General features: G+C 40.1%; 1 protein-coding gene across 3 annotated transcripts in view; it reads left to right on the plus strand.

Annotated features, from left to right (window-relative positions):
- The window catches only part of spsb4a (splA/ryanodine receptor domain and SOCS box containing 4a), an 85,017-nt gene that overhangs the window by 44,906 nt on the left and 16,679 nt on the right, over positions 1-23,432 (plus strand). For all 3 annotated transcript variants that reach the window (XM_061693919.1, XM_061693920.1, XM_061693921.1), the window contains exon 2: positions 4,546-5,524. In XM_061693919.1, the coding sequence (XP_061549903.1) occupies positions 4,792-5,524 (733 nt within the window). In that variant the 5' untranslated portion in view covers positions 4,546-4,791. The remainder of the gene's footprint in view (positions 1-4,545; positions 5,525-23,432) is intronic.

Raw genomic sequence — 23,432 nt, forward strand, 5'->3', positions numbered from 1 at the left:
GGTAGCGAAAGTAAACTGATTGCAGAAACATGTTGCTGTGAGTCGTGGCAGCAGCAACAGCGGGCGCTACTCCAGCCTCATGGGGGGGGGGGGGGGGTCCTGTGCAATGACAACCGTGACGACATGGGGTCGGAGGTCAAATGCTGCTTGATGACTACCTGTCATTTTGGATTGTCCTCCATACATACACCAAGTTGGTTTACTTCGGCAGTGATGAATGGTGCATGCAGCGGCTGCCTTTAACCCGTCTTCCAGTCTTTAGGAAACGCGCGTGCATGCAGGCACACGCACACACAGAGGCAGCTGTCTCCCTGTCCTAGCACTGAACTCACTCATGCTGGGGGTGTACTGAGTTTGGGCACATGTTTTGGCTACCCGTTGCCATGACCTAATTCATGAGGAAAGAGAAAGAGCTTGCGTGGGAAATGCCAAGGGAATCAGAATTAGACAGAGGTGTGTATGAACCATTTATTAGTCATGTTACATACACATACAGTGCATATATTTCCAGTCAAACTGTGTGGACTCTAGTCCTTACCTTATGAAAAAGAAACTGGAGTGCCCGGAGAAAACCCACGCAGGCATGGGGAGAACGTGCAAACTCCACACAGGCGGGGCCGGGATTTGAACCCCGGTCCTCAGAACTGTGAGGCAGATGTGCTAACCAGTTGTTCACCGTGCCGTGGGTGAATAACAAACAATTTTAAAGCTGAGAGAAGATTGAAAACCAATCAGATCCATTGCACAATCATTGGCCATAGCAAATACAGCCATTTGGAATGTCCTGAAGAAGAAGAACAAATGTCAAAGGTAGATTAAGGAAAACAACTACAGTTCATGAGAGAAACTGGTCGGTTTGTAATTCCACTGTACCTCAAGGGTCAGAGTAATAGACTGTGTTCAACCAATCAGCATTGATCAGCACAGCCCGCCCCTCAAAAGTTCTGGGGGCTTCTAGAAACAGTATACTGGTGATGAGGAACCAAATCAGCTGCTGGGGAACCTTTTTACCTGGGGATTTTTTTGTGTAAATGGAGGAGATATTCCCAAAAAAACAGGGTTAAAAGCAAAGTTCCTGAAAAAGTTCCTGTGGTGGAAAAGGAGCTTAAGAGAGCTGTAAAAAAAGATCCTAAAATAATTCTTCGTGACACCAGCAGACACTTCCAGAGGCAAGAGTGACGGTAACACAATCTACTGTGTGCAGAAATATTCATTAACCGAAGTACAGAGGCTACACCAGAGGACACAAACCATTCATTAGCAGGAAGAATTGAAAGGCCAGGCTTGAATTTGCCAAAAAGTACATGGACAGGCCTCAAAACGTGTGGGAGGTTTTATGGACTATTAAGACAAAGATTCACTTTTATCAAAGTGATGGAAAGGATAACGTTTGTAGAAAGTATCTGCTCTTGAGCCCAAACATGCAAGCTCCTCTGTGAAACAGAGTGGAGGTAAAATCATCAGTAACCCCCGAAACGCACACCACCAATAGGTGAAATCCTTGAAACGCATTACAAAGGATTTACAACTAAATATTAATTCTTATTTACTTTACTCTATTTGAAGTGTGGCCCAATAATTGCCCACCTAAGAATTTCTTTACAAATAAATACTTTGGTAAATAGTGTAGCCGATCAGGATGTGAATGTATGGAAATGAGAGCTGATGTGTCGATCTCTTGGTGTCGTTGTAAAGCAAAAATAAAGGAATGGGCCTCAGTGTTCTAATACTTTTAGAGTGGAGTGTATGTCATTGTGCTTGTGTGTTATGCCTGACTTTATGTTGGAAATACTTGATAATCACTCTTTGTTTGAAAAAGAATATTCCATAGAATACTACTGCAAATTATTCATGTTGGAAACTAAGGCCTTTCTTTGTGGTTTGTGTGTGTTGAAAGGAGGGACATTATTTTCAGGCCCAGGCATCTCACCACTTCATTCGACTCTGCCACTCTCGTAGATGAATTAAAAACAAACAGAAACTATAGCACAGGCTGAACGTCACGAGCCAGTAATGTTGGGAAATGCTGTATTGCTTTATTGCTCTCAACATCACATGCCTAGGCTTGTTAGTATACAATGTGGGCTCCATGTGTCTTGTGGTGGATGACGCAAACATGCAGCCATCAAGAGTTATGTCACTCACACCTTCTGTTATTCTGAGGTGTGACTCTTTCTCTTCCTTGAAACCATAAGCACCAGCTGCCGTTCCCAGAAGAGACCAGTATGTCAGTTTAACTAACTCTACTATATGCATGTTATCACATAAAGATGAAGATGTTCTCTACGCCATCCTGCATCATTCTGACATCAAATACTCAAACAGATTAATGAACACAATAGTTTTCACAGCCACTGTTGTGGTTGATTGTGTCTACTATTCGACTAATCGCGCTTGTATATGTACAAACTAAGATATTAAATTGTCCAGCGTGTTTTTAATATTTAGTGAAACAGTTCAGTGAAAAAGTTTTTTTTTTTTTCCTGAAGCCTACATTTAATTTGCCATATTGTGAAAATCTCCCATTACTTATATATAGACTATAATCTATATAGACACTGTTCAAATATTAAAGCTTCCAAATGTCAAAAGTGTGTCATTGACTTGCTTCAATGCAAATTACATTGTAGTGTCCATCCATCCATCCATTTTCTGAGCCGCTTCTCCTCACTAGGGTCGCGGGCGTGCTGGAGCCTATCCCAGCTATCATTGGGAAGGAGGCGGGGTACACCCTGAACTGGTCGCCAGCCAATCGCAGGGCACATTCACACCTATGGGCAATTTAGAGTTGTCAATTAACCTACCATGCATGTTTTTGGGATGTGGGAGGAAACCCACACAGGCACGGGGAGAACATGCAAACTCCACACAGGCGGGGCCGGGGATTGAACCGGTCCTCAAAACTGTGAGGCAGACGCTCTAACCAGTCGTCCACCGTGCCGCCACATTGTAGTATGGTGTGCTTAAAAATGATGCATCTCTGCCATAGTTGGTATTCTCCCAAACCTACATGGAAAAGTTTCTCTTTATTTATTGCTAAACCTGACCTTGTGTCTTTTACCGTAAATGGTATTGGGCCAGGCTTTAAGCATAATTTACAGTATATAGTTTCTCAGCTGGTAGAAAAACAAACTATTTTAAATAGGCTAATACCTTTTTAAATAACTGTACTGTATTTTAAAAGATTAGCCTTTCTATTTAAGCTATCCATCCATCCATTTAGTAGGTACCACATACTGTATCTTGTCCAGACTGGAGCTGTAGCCTATCCCAGATTATTTCGGGTGAAAGGCAGACAACACCCTGGACCAGTCAATTGTCAATCACATGGCACGAGTAGATAAACAACCATTCACCATAACATTTGCTGAGCCCTTGCTGCCTGTGCGGAAGTCAGGCGAGTGAACCAGTGAACCCTCACTGACTCCTTTTGAAATATATTTAAATGAAAAGGTAACCAAAATTTAAAATGCATACATTTGGGCTTGTTTTATGCTTAATGTTTCATTAAATACAAAAAGTAAACCCCTTTCACTTTTTCAACGGTTACACTAAAACAGTACAGATAAATTCTTACCAGGGTGTTTTATTGTTATTCTTGCACACTCAGGCAGTATTCATTAAAATTACATGTCTTAAATCAAAATATGCGATTTGAAAATCCTAAGTAATATTGCACAAGTGAAACATTTTTGGGAAAGTTGCATGATAGGACTGGCATCAGTGCGGATTTGTTGGAAGGATGCAGCATGAGTCAGAGGAAGTTATTTGTGTAATTTTGCCAGTGTGTGTATGTTTGTTCCTTCTGTTCATAGCTTTATTCCCATCAAACTAGAAATCTGGTATCAATTCTGTGAAACATCAACACTCACCATTTGTCCTTCTACTTTTTTTAATTTGGACTTTTTTTTATTATATTATTTAGATCATCAAGAACATGGTGTTTTCCTTAGTAAATACAGTGGTGCCTTGAGGTATGGGTTTAATTCAATCCGTGAAAAGACATAATTTAAAACACTCTTATCTCAAATCACCTTTCCCCCTTGAAATTAATAGAAATGTCATGAATCCATTCTATGTTTTAAATACACAAGATGTAATTCTCTGTTTTGTTTAGTTTGACAGTAAACTTCAACTGGGAGTGGCATTAAAACCCTTTAAGCCAAATTTTTGCTTAATTGTGAGGAGAAGCGGTACAGAAAAAAGATGGATGGATGTTCAATTTTTGCCAAACTGCTGCTTATTGTGATGAGAGTTGAATTGATTCACTGGCACCACACAGCGCTTGTATCTCTTTTGCGCTCAAGTCAAAGCAAAATAACAAAACAAAAAAAAAAAAAAAAAAACAGCCAAATCACAGCTTGTATCTGGAAAAACTTGTAAGTCCCTCACATCTCAAGGACCACTGTAGATAGATAGACATTTCTAGACTTGAGCGCTATTCAGTCTTGGTGGAGGACTGCTCTGTATCATTGTAATGTTGTACTAAAAAATAAATAATCAGATGACTTTATTTAACGCTTATCTCCGTTTCTCTCGCAACAGGATTGACTGCAGCATCTCTCTTCTTCTGAAGACATTTGGGGCATGAAAGCCAATTACATTCATCTTTCATTCGTAGCTTCCTCCTCCTCCATCTACGTGTACCACACCTCAGTAGGGAATTCTCACTTCAGCTGCATCGCATTGATGAGGTAACATCGCGCTGTGCTCAGGGCAGCACCCACCTGCACGAACACCACCCTCCCCATCACCCCCACCCCCTCTTCTGCCACCTGTTCCATATCAGCCATGGGCCAGAAGATATCCGGTGGCATTAAATCAGTGGACGGCCGCGGGGAAAGTGGTGGATCCCCATCCTACCGGCCCTCTGCTCATCGCAGGCAGCACCTGGAGTTGCGGGGACCGGATTTCTCGAAACCTCCAAGGCTGGATCTGCTTCTAGACATGCCTTGCGCCAGCCTGGAGACCCAACTTCGTCACGCGTGGAACGCAGATGACCGTTCGCTGAACATTTTTATTAAAGAGGAGGATAAGTTGACATTTCACCGCCACCCGGTCGCTCAGAGCACGGACTGCATCAGAGGGCGCGTCGGTTACACGAGGGGTCTTCACGTCTGGAGGATTCACTGGCCCTCCCGGCAGCGTGGAACCCACGCAGTAGTCGGGGTGGGTACATCTGAAGCTCCTTTACATTCTGTCGGGTACACTGCCTTGGTGGGGTCGGACTGTGACTCCTGGGGCTGGGATCTGGGACGCAACCGCCTCTACCATGACAGCAAGAACCGGGCCCATAACTCACTTCCATCTTACCCTTCTTTCCTGGAGCCGGAGGAGGCATTCACTCTACCGGACTCTCTGCTGGTCATTCTAGACATGGATGAAGGCACGCTGAGCTTCATGGTGGAGGGACAGTATTTAGGAGTGGCGTTCCGAGGGTTGAAGGGCAAGAAACTACATCCCATTGTCAGCGCTGTGTGGGGCCATTGCGAGATATCCATGAAGTACATCAATGGACTCGATCGTAAGTCAGCAACACAACTCAAACGTGATAAAATGCTTATTTTGTTGTATGTATGGATCATGCTGAGGAAGCTCCTCACATTTGAAATAACTGCAGCAAATCTCTGGTGCAGTTTTGACGTCAACTCAAACAGTTTGCTGCAAAGCGCTATCCATTTGCTATTGACACTTTTTATTGGAAAACCAGTGTGGTAAAAGATTAGTAATTTCCTTCAATTGTAGGTCAACCATTAATTGAACAGCTCATTAACTTGATGATTATGATGAATTCTGTTTATTTTTAAACAAATCTATCCTTATTTTCCCCTTTAATTTCCTATCACCTAAAATTTGAATCTCTGTTCCCATGGGTCGCCATGGACCGTTTTGGTAACAATGTGAACCTGTTTCCTACCCTGAAAAAAAGATAAGAGGTCATGTACAACTCCTGTCCTGACCTAAGCCTGGATGTTTTTGCGAAACTGCAGCTGGCCAACTGAAACATGAGTCAGATCCAAAACACATTGCAGCATCAGACTTGAATGTTCTAACTTCCTGATAAAGACTTGGCCGACTGTTCTGTGTGGTGTCTAGCCAATCTACTGCAGTACAGGCGGCGTACACACTGACTGGTGAAGTTTTTTTAATTAAAAAAAAAAGATTTTTTTTAAAAGAACCATCTGCTGGTTTTCAGGGTAAATTAGTGTAACGGGCCTCCTTGGAACAAAGCAAGGTAGGGTGTCAGTTTTACAAGCATTTAGACTTCAAAGTGTAATACGAAGTTTTACTGTTGGAAACGTTTGCACGGTGAAAGTAGGGAGAAGTGACAATTCGAAAAGGCTCAGCCTGACAGGTGTGAATAAGATGGAAAGGGTTGTGTGTCTAGTTTTAAACCATTGCATCAAGTAAATGTTTTGTTAAAACACAATTATGCTCTGAATTCAATGACTCTGAAGCCCGCTGCACACCGGGCAACATTTTTGAAAGCGACTGAACTTACCCCCAAAAAATATGGTCGGTGACTCGCCCCCACAACAGGTGATTGATCCTCACACATACTGGATAAACCAACTCGCTGCAACAGAAAAACTGTGACCCCAGTGTTCTTATCGGGAAACAATGTTTTGAGGGTCCACATCTACTGTACTGCTTTTTTTCTTTGAACCACAAACAACGTCGCGATTGTCAAGGATGAAGTGGATTGCCATGATATTATAATAATGCAAAGGGAGGAAACAGGAGAGACATAAAAGGAGAGAGTGTAGATATTTCAGAGGCTGTTGATTCTCGTCATTGACTTTACTCATGCATTCCCATTACGGAGATTGTCCACGCTTCGCTTTTTTACCCACGGGTACATATGAAAATAGAAATATAGTTATTTATTATTGTTAAGCCCAATATATGTATATACTGTATAAACTGTATTGCTATGGCTTGGCGGCTGAATCGCACTTATGCCTGAATATGTATATTTTGGTTGTGAAAGCTCACGTGATAGGACATGGCAGTTGTGATTGCCCGATCTGTGACATTGCAAAGCTGTTCACTCGCGATTCAATTCGATTTTGAATCCAACAAAACTAGTGTCCGATAGTCGTAAAAGCTAGTAGCCTACTCATAAAAGCTAGTTGCCGAACTCCGTGCACTGCATGAGAGTTCAGTCGCTTTTGGCCACGTCGATCGATGTACGAGGCGCCTGATTTCACCGCTGCTGTTGCCGATTTCCATGGGAAATTACCCTCACCAATTACAAGACGCGATGTATCAACATTGTTTGTCATTGTGGATGTGCAATCATGCCAATATTCTGGTTTTGCTTGGCTTAGTGTCACAAGAAGAAATACCAGACAGTTCTCCATGGTGGTAGGGATTTGCAATGGCAACTAAAAGAAACATATTACTTGATGTCAAAATGCCAGACGTATTAAAGGTCTGGATCCAAGTGAGGGGGAAGTCCAGATGAACCACCAAATCTGAGAAGAATGGTTTCTCTTTTCCTTCATTGTTTTGGACCACATTCCCAGCTGAGAGCTCTCCCGAGTTTGTCAGTAAGATATTTATGAATCATGTGTTTTAATGCAGGGGTGGAATAAATAACCTGCAGTTGTTCTTTTTAGTAAGGAGGTAAGATCAGAGTCTGGCACCTGCCTTTTTTCAATATCACTTTGAAATTGTCTCTTGTCTGCCCTGCAGATGACTCAAATGGCGAGAATGGAGTCATAATTGCTGTCTTACCCGTCATTATATGTGCAAGTCATGCAGCAAATAGCAGTCAGCTAGACAACAGAAACTGTATCATATTGCTCCCTTTTTCCACTTGCTTTAATCTTCTGTTGTCTTAAGGCCTCATTGCATCTACTATGTGAATATACGCCCACTCGATTAGGTATATATAGTTCTCGTAGAGACTTGATCTTAGGGCTGCGAAAAAATATGTTTTTAAAATTCCATCCCTTTAGTCAAAAACAAGAGCGGACATTATTTCAAATTGACAGCATAAAAAATTTACAAATATAATGCTCAGCGTTTGTCGTAGGCATTCCCAGATATTATTAGCATTGCTGCCTCGCAGCTGGGGGCTTTTCTTTGTGAAATGTTTCGAACCATGGGAAATCGATTCGAACCATGGGAAAATTTTCCCGATGCCAGCACGGGTTCTGGGTTTGAATTTACCCACCCATCCAGAAATGGTCAGTCCCCTCATGACCATGTCATCTTTGAACAAGACACTGAAACCCAGTTGGACCTGATGCGGCATCATCAGTGTGTAAGTAGACTTTCCTTCACGACAACATTGTGTCAATGAGGTGACATTGAAGAGTGCTTTGAGTGTCAAATTGTAGAAAGAAAAAAAACACAATATGAGTGAAGACCTTTTACCGTTTTACCACTTGGTTAATTTCCGGCTACTGTAGTTCCCTTGAAGATATAGTGGAGTAGCTCTTGTTGGCCAAGGAACCATATTTGGCAACTTAAACTCAAGTCAAAATGGATGTCAAATCGCCTCAGTATAAAGCACTACATATTCTATGGCAGTCAACAAGTAGAGGTAATAATAATGATGAATAAGGGAAATTGTTCTCACATAGCTTATTAAGATGAGCAAAATATTATACACCTCTCACTGTAAAAAGAAACAATAACAAATACCCCACTGGGCAGCATGGTGGTGGAGTTGTTAGCACGCCGGCCTCACAGTTCTGAGGTTTCGGGTTCAACTCTCAGCTCTGGCATTTACTGTGTCGAGTTATCATGTTCTCCATATGCTTGCGTGGGTTTTCTGATGGTACTCAGGCTTCTTTCTGCATTTATTTCATGTCAGTTTCATTGAAGACTCTAAATTGTGTATAGGTGGTATTGTGAGTGTCAATGTTTGTTTGTGTGTGTCCTGCGATTGACTGGCGACCAGTCCAGGGTTTCCCCCACGTCTCGCCCAAAGCAGCTGGGGTAGAAGCCAGCTCACCCTCAACCCTAATGAGGAATGACATTGTGTGTCAACCAAACTGAGCTTTATTGTCTTAGTAAAGGAAGAATCTTTGATGCAGGATCTTAATATATTGTCCCTGTGTACCTAATATTGTGGACCAGTGAGTTCATGTTTATCAACTTCTTAGCAATCCTTATACTGTACATAATCATATTACTGTGAATTGCTGCTTTTAATGAAATAACCCACCGTGGGGTATTAAAAAGAGGTTTTAAGGAAGCCATTTCTTCTATTTACTCTCGCTTGTGTCTTTTCTCTGCTCCATTGCCTGTCATTATACCCAGTCATGCGGGAAAACATTCGTGACATAAAAGCCACAACATCCAGCTGCAGAATAAGCAGTCAGGTTCAGACGGGTTAGCGTAATAAGGTCTAATGCAAATAAACACTGAGTGAGATGCAAACTGCAGATGCGCATATTTCACCTAATTGTTGCCACATTACATCAACACCATGTGTAACCCATTTACTTTCTTTGGAGCACACTGTCATTTGCCCCTGTCTCCAACGTGTGTGTGCATGTGTCTCTTTAATGTTCTCTCGCCTACTGTCACTATAATTGTACCAATTAACAGTGCTTTGCTTGCTTGCTACAATGGGAGGATGCTGTCTTAGATTTGGCACCGTAATGTGCATCTTCAGCTTCTCTTTGTACTCGAGCCTCACATTTCACCACACTGCAACATCAATTTCTTTCCTGGTGTTTGCCAGGTTTCTATAACACGTTCATAAGCTTCTTTTTCAGAACACTGGAGAGAACAAATCAATTCTGTGGCAAACCGGGGAGAGAATAGAAACAGGAAGTTGAGTTGAAAAAGTGATAGGGGAGAGTTTCTGCTGTAAAAAAAAAAAGTAGGATAAAGAGGAGTAGTGGGCACTGATGTTCTTTACAAGTGCGAAAATAGAATGCAATGTGAGTTAGACGAAGCAAGGAGTGAAACTAGGCAACATTCACATCCATGAGCCATTATGACAATATGAATAGCAATCACCTAACTAGACCTTTTTCACCAATAACACCAAAATCAATTATATTATGTTAATTGATTAAACAATATTCCATGCATAACTTTTTTTTTTTTTTTTTTTTTTTTTTTATTTTTTTTTTTATAAATATACCCTTCAGCCCAGAACTTTCTATTTTATAATTATTTTGTCTTAAACTCTTGTAACTCACAGCTGTACTGTCACAAGTAGGGGTCGAATGAATGAATGATTTTTTTGTATTCAACGCTAAGGTGATGATAGTCGAGTCGACGTCAACTAACCGATGACATTTATATTTTTGAAGTTGTCAACTCGCTATCCGTGCAACTGTTAGCCTTACAAGCTCACTCTACCCATGGATTTGTTTCCCACCGTCTCTGAATGCAGCCACCCTACACACTCATCCAATGACATTCAGACACCTTCACTGCCTTGCAGACAGTCAAAAATTGTATAGGTAACTCCAGTTCATGTAACACAACTGCAGGTTGCTATTCACTACAGTACGATAATAATTAATTAAATAAAATCGCAGGAGGCGGGAATGCTTAGCAATAGTGTATTATATCGACTCTGCTACTGCAGGTGTTACGTGGATTTTTGCCAGAGTTCTTTAAATTCCGACTGTCTTGTGAGGCAATGAGGGTGTCTGAGTGGGATTTGTGATTGCGTGAGTCATGGGGTGGGGGAACTGGAAGGAGCAGGCCGGTGTGCATTTGCAGGAATGATGACTTGGGGGTAGTTACGGCTGACACTCACGGTTCATTTTCACAATAAAGAGGTTGTTGATCGACAGTACATCGAACAGCACAGTATATTCTCCGCATTTCCATCCTAGGAGGCCGTTGAGAAATTTGATAATTGACATCTGACTTGAGGATTTAGGCTCTTCATCTGCTAGCATTAGCAGGTGCCTTTTCAAATTGGGCATGCGTAGCACTTTTACTTTTGTTACATTTGAAGCTAGACTTGCGTTTTTTTGCCAGTGACTGCCACCATGCTACCAGTTTAATTTTTAATAAAATACTGTATTTCCACACGTTTGAGCCACCTTTGCTAGTTTACTCCTCAGATCTACCACCTGTTGCTTTCAGCGAGCTGTCCATGTTGTTAATGCCAAAATACGTAACTGGAGATTCATCGACTTCAAGCTCTAGCCGTCATTGCGGAGTGGTAGATTCCTCGATTAATTGGTTCGACACCTAGTCACAAGTATAAAGTGAAATTAAGGTGTACAGTACGTACAGTCCAATACAATGCCTTCAATAATGTGATTAAGTCCACATGGTAATTTCATAATTTAGGGTTTGTGAGTTTCTAACCTATTTACAGTTTACGTGGTTATGCCATGTTCTCAGTATGTGGCATCTCTGGCATAAAGACACTAATTCCAGTCTTTCTCTGACAAGGCCAGTTTCATCCTCTACATGCTAATTGACGTCTCTCTTTCCTGTGAATCTATCAATGAAAAGTGACTCACTTTCTTATAATCTGCCTGAAATTCTGACCTCTCTTCCTCTTCACTACTGTTTAGTCTGAAATGCATAAACTCATACAGGTCAGTCAGAAAAGAGAAGGCTTCAGCCTCCAGTTCACCTCACATATTCACTCATCCCCAGCTTGTTTACATGAAGGCCACCAGAATTACACTTTTGTTTTAAATTCAGTGTGGATGTTGCTTGCCTTCCTCAGGAGGTCAAGCAAATGAGTTGATACGCAGATGGCTTGGAAGTCTCCACGATTAGGGTACAAGTCCATGTACGAACAGGCATATGCTGATGTTGCAAATGCAAACTAAAACTATCCACCAACATTGTCAAATTTGTTCCACAAAAGAAATTTCAAAGAGATAGAATTGATATAACATATTGCACTAAATTGTACACCTGATATGTGCTGGAAAAAGATGTTGAAGAAATAAAAAGTCTCACCAGTGGAACCTGTAAAGCTAAATGTTCTAAAATTCTGAATTCAACGTGCATTTTTAGGAACAATAGCACTCTACTTCAAAGTTCAAACCGCTGTAGGTGAAATAAGCTTCAAGTGGGAAGACTGTCATTTCTTTTATAAATAAGATGGTCACAGTTTGACTCTTGAACAGATATTTGATCTATTTCAGTTATTACCTACGGGAAAAATAGTTCTGAACAAATAGAAGTTACACCAGCAAATGGATCGTGTTCTGCATTAGAGGTTCTTATTACAACTTTATCATTATTTGATACATTAGTTGTCCATGTAGCGAAATATTGAGGGGAAAAGAGTTTCTTCTAGAGGTGCAACAATTAATTGATTAATCGAGAACTAATCAAGTATCAGATTACTCGACAACTATTTATATTAATCATTTAATCATTTAAAGACATTATTTAACCTGAAATTGTCCGAATCGTTGGAATTTCAGCCTCTCAATAGTAAATATTGCACACTGATTATCTTTGTGTTTAATCAAAAGAAGAGATTTGCAAACATCTGCTTTTACGTTGGAAAACAATGATAAACATTGTTGCCTATTTTCTGACACTTTACGGACCAAACCATTATCTGAATCATAATCAATTTATGTTTGTGCATTTTCTGCACTGTCAGTTTGAAATAATGTCCTGTTTTGGGAGAAAGGGATGGAAATAAATGATTAATTCATTGATTCATCGGAAAAAATAATCGACTGATTAATTGATTATTAAGATAATCGTTAGTTGCAGTTCTATTTTCTTCCGCTGCACTCAGTCATAACAACAAAACAATACAAAAAAGAAAAAAATAATTGGCCTTAATTGACACTCCTGTCAAAACTATTAATTGAACCACAGTTTGTTTGCGGTGATACTCATCTACTTCTAATATCGTCCTCCAGCCATTTTGCTCAATAACGTAAGACGCAGCTTTTATATAAATTTTATATAAATATAATTTTTTTTTTTTTTTTTTAATTTTAATTTGATTTTCCAGGTATTTGGCTTGTTGCACAGACCCTGCAATCATTGCAGCTGATCTCTGTGGCTGTGTTCTAGACGTGTGATTTGTTGTACTGAAGCTACACCACAAAGCCCCGGTCACACTTCCAACTGGGATGTAGAATAAAGAACATACTTTTCTTTTCACTGCTTTCAGATTGAAGTTCCCGCTGCTCCAGCAGCATGCATGGATGTTAGCTCAGTGTGGTCAGGTTTTTTTAAAATGATGACATTGGTGAATGGTGGCGATTATAATGCAGAGAATTTGTAGACAAGTGAGAAAACTGCGAGAAATGTGAGAGAAGGGAAGAAAAAAGATGACAAAAGATAATACTGGAGATAGGCTAAGAAGTGAAGATAAGGGCTCTCACTGGCTATCTTTGATAAAGCTTTGATGAAAGCTGCATCTTGACAAAAAGAGGACTGAATAATAGGACAAGAAAAAGCGACAAAATCAAGAGAATTTAAGGAGAGAGATTCACAGTGAAGATGGATAAGGAAAGCCAAGAGATCGTTATTCAGAGAATGAACAGTGACAGTCACGGGATGATAACTGACTGAAAGAGCAGGCACATTAGAGATGAAGAGCATGAGTGGTTAAGAAATGAGTGGAGGAGGGAGGGAGTTAAGTGAAAGTCACGTCAAGCGACTGGTGTCATCTCTGTGGATAGCTCATGGTCTGATAAGGAAAAGGGGTCAAGGAGCGACTAAGAAGCTAATGAGGCACTACAGGGATGCCTGACAAAGATCTACATGTCAGATGGAAGATGTATTGTACACAAACGTTCACACACACTTGAGTTGTACCACTTCATAGCACTTTTTTTTATATGTGCCCTGCGATTGGCTGGCGACCAGTTCAGGGTGTACCCCGCCTCTCGCCCAAAGATAGCTGGGATAGGCTCCAGCACGCCCGCGACCCTAGTGAGGATAAAGCGGTACGGAAAACTGATGGATGGATGTGCAAAGGAGGCTTTCACGATGTGTAGAGGTCTGTGTTTCCTCCCGTTCCGACCCTCAGCCTACTCCGCGTGGAACTTCAGAGAAGTCAAGTGGGTGAGTGAAAGAATAAAATACGTCTATGCCAACATTGAAGCAGCTAACAAGTTAAACGCTACGTTGCACACTTGCACTGATGTTTTTTTAGTGTTTATTTTAGTCTTCAAACCAACGTAAGAGCTGATGACAGACACAAAAATAAAATCAATTACTGGGGGGGAAAAAGTAGAAATAGTCACATTACAAGCTTAACATTGAGCTAAAACTTCACCAAAAAGGTCAAACTAGCAACTTTACATCAGAATGAATTGTGACAAAATTCCCAAAGGTAGGTAAAGGAATCAACGTTTTATAGCATTTGGTTCCATTACTTGAATTGTCAAAATTCACCGCTGTCGTGTGAAGTTACTTTTCGTGCCAAAATACTGCATTCCGGTGCGTACCTTTCAAAATAGATGCTACATGGTTAAAACAGGCAGTCAAGTTAAAACTACACATACATACACATATAAACCATTTGATGTGATAAAACAGTCGCAAATAACTATTTAAACAATGCAGTATTTAACTTTTAGCTGAAACAATAATGAATATTATGAATTGGGTTAGTTCCACACACGATGCCTTTTAGTTCATAGGTTTGCTATTTATACTGGTTATGAAGAATGCAGAGTCAAATGTTCATTTTACTTTATGCTGCCGGCTGCTAAGAAAATGGATGTTCATAATTTGGACAACCTTTATTTAAACCATGCAAATGTTTTTGACCCAGACCCTAAAAGAATCGGAATCGAGAATCGTTTGGAACTGGAATCAAAATGAAATTTTATGTATGTTTTTTGACATACATAAAAATACATATAAGTTGTGACAGGGCATAAATAATAATAGTTCCACCAAACCAACCTCTTTTGAACTGAAGCTGTTTAGTGAGATTTTGTATTAATCAGTTAATTTCTACAGTATGTATTCATTTTTTACAGAAATAAAATGCTACATGAATGTGAATTCCAGTGGACAAAATTAGCAACAAGTTTATTGAAACATTTTAGTAATGTGTTCTCTCAATTTTATACTTTGGAAAAATCATCTACACGGCTAGATCGGGTCTGGCCCGTAGGCTGTACATTTGACACCCCTACCTTGAAGTATTTCGACACAGCTGAGATTGCTCCTACTTGGAAGGTACAGTATATGTTACACTTGTGAAGTGGTATCGGTGTTGTTGTATGAGAACATTTTTACGAGTATGAGTAAGCTTTCATTAGCGACACTTTTCAGTGTCTAGGTTGGGTTAAAAAAAAAAGAAGAAAAAAAGCATACACTTTGAGGCACATTTTCAAGTTTGATTCTCAAATGGCACGGTTTTATGTTTTTATAAAGAAAAAGAAAAGAAAAACCTTTGTCTAAATGTGCAGGAGGACGAAAGTGTCAGTGACAAACAGTTCTCTTTTTTTTCACAAGAACAGCTAGTGAGCACTGTTTCAATCATCCAGCCATCCATTTCTATGCCTCATTAGAATGGCAGTCAACCGGAGACTATCCCAGCTGACTTTTGGGCCAAAGGCGGGGGAATTTTTGCTGATCTGACTTCATAAACTCAAGCAGGATATAGAAAAAAATCTAATTTGTGGCTGGCAGTCTGAAAAGGGCAATAAAGAAAGACACACTCAGAGTCTGTTATCAATCTAACTTGTTTTTTGTACTGTGGCAGGAAGCTGGAGTATGTCCACATTTCACTCAAAAAGGTTTGTAGAAACACCGTATTAAACATGTAGACAATTATTCATGTTTATTTGCAACAGCAGAGTTCAGGGCATTGTTCTGTTTGCATGGGACGTGTACTTGTTTCCACACACTATTGAAACACTCCACGCCACATTTTTCAGTTTGCTTTCCTACAATCTGTCGCCAGCACACAGCCAAATCATGCCAGACCCTTCTAGCTTAGTCACCAACTGTCTAGTGGTGGATATTAGTTCCCTGAATGTTGGACTGTAAAACTGGAAATGTTGGTGGCGGTATCACTAAATGTGTGACGTCCATTCAGTGTCTCCATTGTTGTTGGAGATTGAGGTTAGACGGGTTGGAAGGAAATTAGTGATCAGTCAAAGGATGAAGCCTCATGAGCTTCTGTTTGTGAGGAAAGAGCATGGACTCCTAAATGCACGTGTATGTTCCATAAAGGCTTAGCAGGGGCGGCACTTTAGGAAGTTGTACAACAACTGCAACACACTAGCCAGTCACTTCGCTATGTCATTTGTGACCTCTGAACAAAATACAAAAGCATTTTCCATTGATAGTAACAGGGGTCCTCAGTTTACCTCCATTGTTAAGGTGGTGATGTAACCTGAATTTGTATCCAGGTTGGAACATGATGTAGTCTTATTACTAGCCTATTCTAATACAGCAGTAAAGTCATACAGTAAATATTTAGATGAAAACCTTCTCGGCCATGACACCATATATCAGTGCCCTCTGTTAACACTGTAGTAAACTCATAATTATTTTAAATATACAGTAGTGCCTTTATTTACGTGTTTAATTCATTTCGTGACCTTGCTAGTAACTTAAAACACTTATCTCAAATCATCTTTCCCCATTGAAATTATTGTACATGTTCCAACCCTTGTGTTCCTTCCAGTGTGAGCCCTTTGGCCACCAGGGGGCAGTATATTAGTCATACAGGCACAAACGAAGAAGAGTTTCACAACTGAGTTACTCAGTAAGATGCAGTAATATAAGTTATTTTTTGCAGAGGAGAGAATATATGCCTGGAGAAGTTCTAAAATTATTTGTCTACGTGTTGTTTAGCCGCTTTTGTTAAAATCTATGTTGCTTACATTGTTATAACCCCGCTGCCACATGAATGCTCACTATTAGCCCGTCTGTCATTTTACATTGTATATTATCATTAAGCTAGCGGAATTTAAGGCAAAATTATGTGTTTTTTTTAAATACACAATGTAATTCTCCTAATAAACAGCTAGAAGAATAATTGTTTACTGCCAAACTGCTGTTCGTTGTGAGTTGAGTTCACTACCACAATCTAGTGCTCGTATCTCAAATGTATGCTTTCAAGTATCTCGTATCTCAAAACCTGTAAGTCGGGTGACTCTTAAGTAAAGGTACCAATGTATGTATAAAAAATCCTTCTTGGCCATAAATGTAAAACACAGCCACTGAAACAGAGATCAGAATATTCAGAGAGCCCCATCCCATTAATATAATTTTTAACATTGATTAAATATAAATTTTCCCTCATGGTCGATTAAGGACATTTAAATGCCCAACCCTTGTTACATTTCTTATTAAGTCCTGCTAAATTAAAGTGAGAACAAACAGGCCTGGTACAAATAACTGAGGGTGGATGTTTATCTAAGTCCAATGTAAAATGTGTCATATTTAGTCTATTGACAGTTGTTAAAAGAAAACAAAAGACGATCGACTGAGCATTAATGTAACCACTGTGAATTCTCAAGAGTGTTTTATTCTGCTTTCTGTCAGTTCTAACCAGTGTAGGCGTGTGTGACATATTATAAGTTGGGTGGGGGGGGGGGGGGGGGGGGGGGACTTTATTTCTGTCATTTATAGGAGTCAAGTCAGGCAGACTGTGTTGAGCTCATTTCCATGTACCGCATTTTCGCGACCATAAGGGACACTTAAAAGTCTTACATTTTCTCCAAAATGTACGGGGCGCCTTATAATGCGGCGCGCCTTATGTGTGCACCGAGTTCCAAAATCAGTAAATGTTGTTGCTTAGACTTCGATGAGCGCTCCGCTTGACTGACTGGTAGTATTTCCTGCCGTCACGCTGTTTACATAGAGGAAAAGCGGACGTGACTGAGGACAGCATGCGGACGTTAAAGGGGGAAGGGTGTGTATGACAGAGGACGCTAAAGGCACGCCCCCAGTAGGTATACAGCGCCGGTATGTGCATTGTGCAAAACATCATCGGTTTGGCGAAGAGACACGCTATCAGTTATCGGATGAGGACTTTGATGGATTTGTGGATGAGGATTGATCAAAAAATAACGTGAGTACATTGTCAAATACTTCAACAAAGTACAACCGAACTCACTTTTGCTCCCATTGCCTTTTAAAAAACATTGTTCTAGTGTGCATGCATGCTACCGTATGTTTTAAGATAGCGTGTATTTTACCATGCCTGCGTCCAATAATACGCTGCGCCTTATGTATGTGTTAAATGCAGAAATAGAAATAGACTGTAACTGAGACTGCGCCTTTTAATACGGTGCGCATTATGGTCGTGAAAATACGGTAGTTACTGCAATAATCTGGAATCGGTTAACATATTCGTCTGTTGACCGAAAGCTTAGTGGTTCGAGCCCACCTAGGGATGAGAACGTTTTGGAGCGACATTAGCTCTCCTTAAGGTATTATAATAAATAAAATAAATTAAATACAAATTAAATATGAAACATAAAAAGCAACAAGTTTGATGGCATTTTATTGCTTAGCAGCTACTTTACTTCATCACCAACATGCTGCTATGCCATGTGATTTGGACGGCAACGTATTCGAGCCAACAAATGCTCAAAGGGGCTGAAATCAGTTTGCACTGCTCAGCAGTTGCTTTTCACAAATCCATAAATCTGATGTTTAACACAGCCACAGATCAGACTGGAGGACGTGGACGTAGGCGAAGTAGTCTCTTGTGATCAAACTGCGCCGGTGTAAACTCAATTGAATCTTGTACTGTAATTATTATGAACTATAGTAAACCGCTGTTTATCGCTGGGGATACGTTCCACCCGCAATAGGTGAAAACCCGCGATATAGATAGACCGTCTAAACTATTTAGAAAAATAAATTATACTCCTTCCGCACGCTTTAACCACATTTAATACCACTTACGCATGCTTTAACCACATTTACACTTATTGAAACACACTTTTTAAATAATTCCTAAAGCACCTGCTCTCAATCTTGCTCACAGTTCTCACTCCTAGTTGGAGTTTACTGTGAAAGTGACATTAAAACAGAAGATAATTAAACATTGTATATTTAAGTACCAACATGTTCAATCAACCCACATAATCTAACAAAAGTCTGACATTTTAATGCTAACATATAATGCGAAACATCATAGAACGGTTAGCAGAAATGAGCATAGATGTTACTTAATTATAAACCTTGAGCGTTATATTTATCAAGTGACTTTAACAAACATGGAGCAGCAACACATACAAACAGCAATTCTCACAGGCATATATTTTTTCCGCTCTGTAGTTTTATTTGGGGACCTGCTCTGCTTTTCCTCTCACTTGTATTTACGCTGCATCTCTTCCAGTAGAGCTCAGTGCTGCCCGAGTGTTGAGGCACAACTTGGTACTACACTAAAGGGGCCGTCTCGAAATTCTGACTTGCCTGTAAACTGTAAAAACCCATAAAAAACAATCGCTTCGAAGTTGTCGATTTAGCGGGTGTGCGAACAATGAACAGTGATATAATGAGGGAACACAATACAACTTATTAGCTTTTTGTGATGAGGAGGCTCAGCAAGATATTGTTTTTCAGCAGCAGTGAGCATAATTTGTGATTAACACTGGTGATCTTATCAGTCTAACTACAAAGTGATGGTCTTCATGTCTTCATCTGCCTCTTTCTTTTTTCAGGAGGTTTTACACAAGCTTCCAATCAACTTTTCAATTTGGCCCCCCGGCATTCCCGATGTATTCTCACTGTCCTTTGTGTCCTCTCATGGATTGCGTTCTATTTAAAGGTCTCCCACCTTCACGCTGACTGAAGACCAAATTTATTCACCTCATTTCAATTACAAGTGTGATATTGATTTAATCCGACTTCGTGTTCTTATGCCGCCACCCACGGTGAACTGATTCAAATGCAATAAGGCCATCAATTACATCAGCCATTGTCTGGAGCGATTCCTATTCTTCTGCATTTCTCAGTTCTAACCTCTTGCAACGCAAGAAGAGAAATAATCTCAAAAGTGGATCATATCTGCAGTTGGGGGCGGGGGGTTGAGTAAAAGCTGTGCCGTTTCTATGGGGACATTTCCTGTTTGCACATCAAGTGAGAATGATGTGATGACATCAGTCAGACGTTTGCCTCAGTGTCTTCTGCCTCTCTGACAATAGACAGTAATTCTAAAAAAAAAAAAATAAATAAAACATATATATATATATATATATATATATATATATATATACACACACAACTCTTGTCTTGGATCACATTACAGTGAACCCGTTTTTTGTGGGGGATATGGTCCAGACTCACCCGCAGTTGGTGAAAATCTGTGCTATACTGTATGAAGACCATGTGAAAAAAAATTTCCCCCCTTTCCTACATGCTTTAAACACATTTAAACCTATTAAGACACAATTAAACATATTTACATACACTTCGTAAGTAATAAACACATAGTAAATGTATTAAAAGACAACAAAACTAATTGGAATCATAAAATGTATAGAACATACTAAGTATTGTAGTGTCTGTGTACATGCATGTGCCTTTAAGAGGTGGGGCCTGGTGCGGTCTGAGTGTGGGTGTGAGCTGTGGCTGACAGTAGCTTCTGCGTGAGAGTGCTCATTGTAGAGAAGCAACAATTAATTGTTTAATAAAAAAAAAAAACAACCATTGGTAATCGATTAATCGTTTAGAGACGTAGTTACTGTACTGTCCAAATCCTTGGAAATGTAGCCTCTCAACAGTAAATATGCTTTGATTTCTGTAGTCCTCCATGAAAGCAGACTGATTATCTTTGTGCTTAATCAAAATAAGACATTTGCAAACATCTACTTTTACGTTAGAAAAGAATGGTCAACGTTGCCTTGCCTGGATAAATAAAGCTTAAATAAATAAATGCATTTGTGCCTCTTTTCTGACATGTTACGGACCAAACCAGTAACTGAATCATAATACGTGTGTGTGTGTGTGTGTGTGTGTGTGTGTGTATATATATATATATATATATATATGTGTGTGTGTATATGTGTGTGCTTTCCTGTTAGAACAGCTGTCTCATGCTTCAAAGTAACACTGTGCTTGTCTCCTCATCTTTCATCCGGCCTCCAGTTATCCATCATTTCATCTACTCTCTTATCTAATTCACGTTTGCCTTTTTTAATTCCTGGCTCGCCTCTGGCCCAGGCGGGAACAATACCTGGCTGCTAGTTGGCCGGCACTGCGGCACACCAGCCAGACCCCGTGCTCCTGGTACTGTCCTCTAACTAATGTACAAAGTTAAACGAAATGTCAGAGATTTGTGGTTCTGATGATGTTCTTACAAGAATCAAACCCTTTGTCCTCCGTCCCTCCCTGCGTGCTCAGGTTTTATGTTCAATTTCATGGTGCTGCACCTTTTAAGGAGAATGAATTGTGACAAAGTGTGTGTTATGTGCATGAATGAAGCACACATCGTAAACCAACAAGTTGAGGATATGCAAAGTGCAAGATTTCCCCCTGAGAAAAGTTTTACATGATAAAGGGTAAGACGCTTTATGTCATCTGGCTATGTATGTGTATGAAGGTAATCGTGTGTTGCTAGGTAACCCAAAAGTGGCACAAAGTGACAAGGCGTAAAATGGAGAACTGGCGTTTTTGCCTTGTTGTGGAACCAAAACAAACCAATTTCTCATCTTAGAATGAGAACTCTGGTGGGTCAGTCAGTCTTCTCATAGAAACAGATGACAATCACCACCAGCAGACTCATTAATTAAGAAGGACGCTTCTTCTTACAAACTACAAATATTCCCTGTATGTTTGTCGCTTGAGAAGTGGACAGTCCGACATTACATAATAAAATGGGAATCAGCCCAAAACATCATGTGACTGTTTTAAATGCAGTGTCATTAAACAACAACAACACACATAATGTATGTTTGTGTTACTATGTTGGCTAATGATCAGCCTCAGCTTCATCTTGTCCTGAGGTTTCAACAGTCACTTGAGTGTGAAAGTTTGTATTTGAAATATTTCACAGTCCTTTGAAAGCTAAATCATGAATGTCAGAAATGGTAATCTAATCTATCCATCCATCCATTTTCAGTACAGCTTTATCCTCACAAGGGTCGTGGGGGTGCTCGAGCATATCCCAGCTATCTTCGGGCGAGAGACAGGGTACACCCTGAATCAGTCGCCAGCCAATCGCAGCCACATATAAACAAACAACCATTCGCGCGCACATTCACACCTAAGGGCAATTTAGAGTCTTCAATTAACCTACCATGCATGTTTTGGGGATGTGGGAGGACACCGGAGTGCCCGGAGAAAACCCACGCAGGCACACGGAGAACATGCAAACTCCACACAGGCGGGGCCGGGATTTGAACCCTGGTCCTCAGAACTGTGAGGCAGATGTGCTAACCAGTCGGTCACCGTGCCGCCGTAATCTAATGTTTCCTAATTTAAGTAGGGCAATCACGTATCAAGTTAATTTACGACCCAAATCTGCAACCCATTTTAGATTAAACATTTTAAAAATGCTTTTCCTTAACAACAGTTGTCGTCTGCAGGAGCAATCTACTCATAGTTATGGTTGATTAATTGCAATGTTATTAATGATGTAATGAATATGTTTGTACTCTTACATTCCACTTCATTAAGTACACGTGTACAATCAATGAGTTTAAATGTATTCCCCCAAATTCAGCTTTTACCTAGATAATAAAAATAAAAAACTCCATTTTGATTGACATCCTTATTCATATCAAAACGGGATCATTTTGCGTTCACTTCTTTTGATTAAATGATCATAAAATAGTCAAATATGTATGTCACAAAGACCTTGCCATTACTTAGAATTATGAAGTTATGGCTAGAACAAGTTAGTGCGAGACGACTTTTCTATCCTCGCTGTTTTGAACTCGACCTACCTTGCTGCTCGGCATCATGACTGTGTGCCCGAATGGAGGATTAACCGCTTTTGACATGTCTGGGGAGCGACTGCAATTCCCTAAAGCAAATTGACAATTTTTTCAGGAGTAATGACATAGGTGCAGGTTCATCAGTGTCACTGTCTCGTTCTTTACCCAGTAAAAGAAGAACAAAAAGGAAGATGACATCTTGAGTGTTTGGTATCAACTGGCTTTTTTGTTAACATCTAATGAGCCTTTGACAACAAAGTCAATGAGCTTCTTAGATATGTTCTGTACATAATTAGGACCACGCGATCAAATTTTCCGGCAATCAGTTGCGGGTTTCTTGCTATGAAAGGCTGCATACGACACACCTACGTGGGCACCCTTAAATGTGAAAGTAGTGAGATGAAATTGATTTCACTTAGTATGCCTGCTGATCCATGCATCGTATTTGAAGTGTTTATAAAAGGAACTTGACACCATTATTATGAGTTGACGTGTTTTTTCATAGTTCTTGATTATAAAATGAAAAAGCGTTTCCGTTATCATGATTGACAGAATCCAGCATGGTTGTTCAAATAAGCGTGATTGAGAACAGGAACCTGAGGTAATTCTTTCACAGTTTGTGCCTCGATGTTTGTGTAAGTC

The sequence above is a fragment of the Phycodurus eques genome, chromosome 13 (genome assembly GCF_024500275.1).
Source record: "Phycodurus eques isolate BA_2022a chromosome 13, UOR_Pequ_1.1, whole genome shotgun sequence".
NCBI classification, from domain to species: Eukaryota; Metazoa; Chordata; class Actinopteri; order Syngnathiformes; family Syngnathidae; genus Phycodurus; species Phycodurus eques.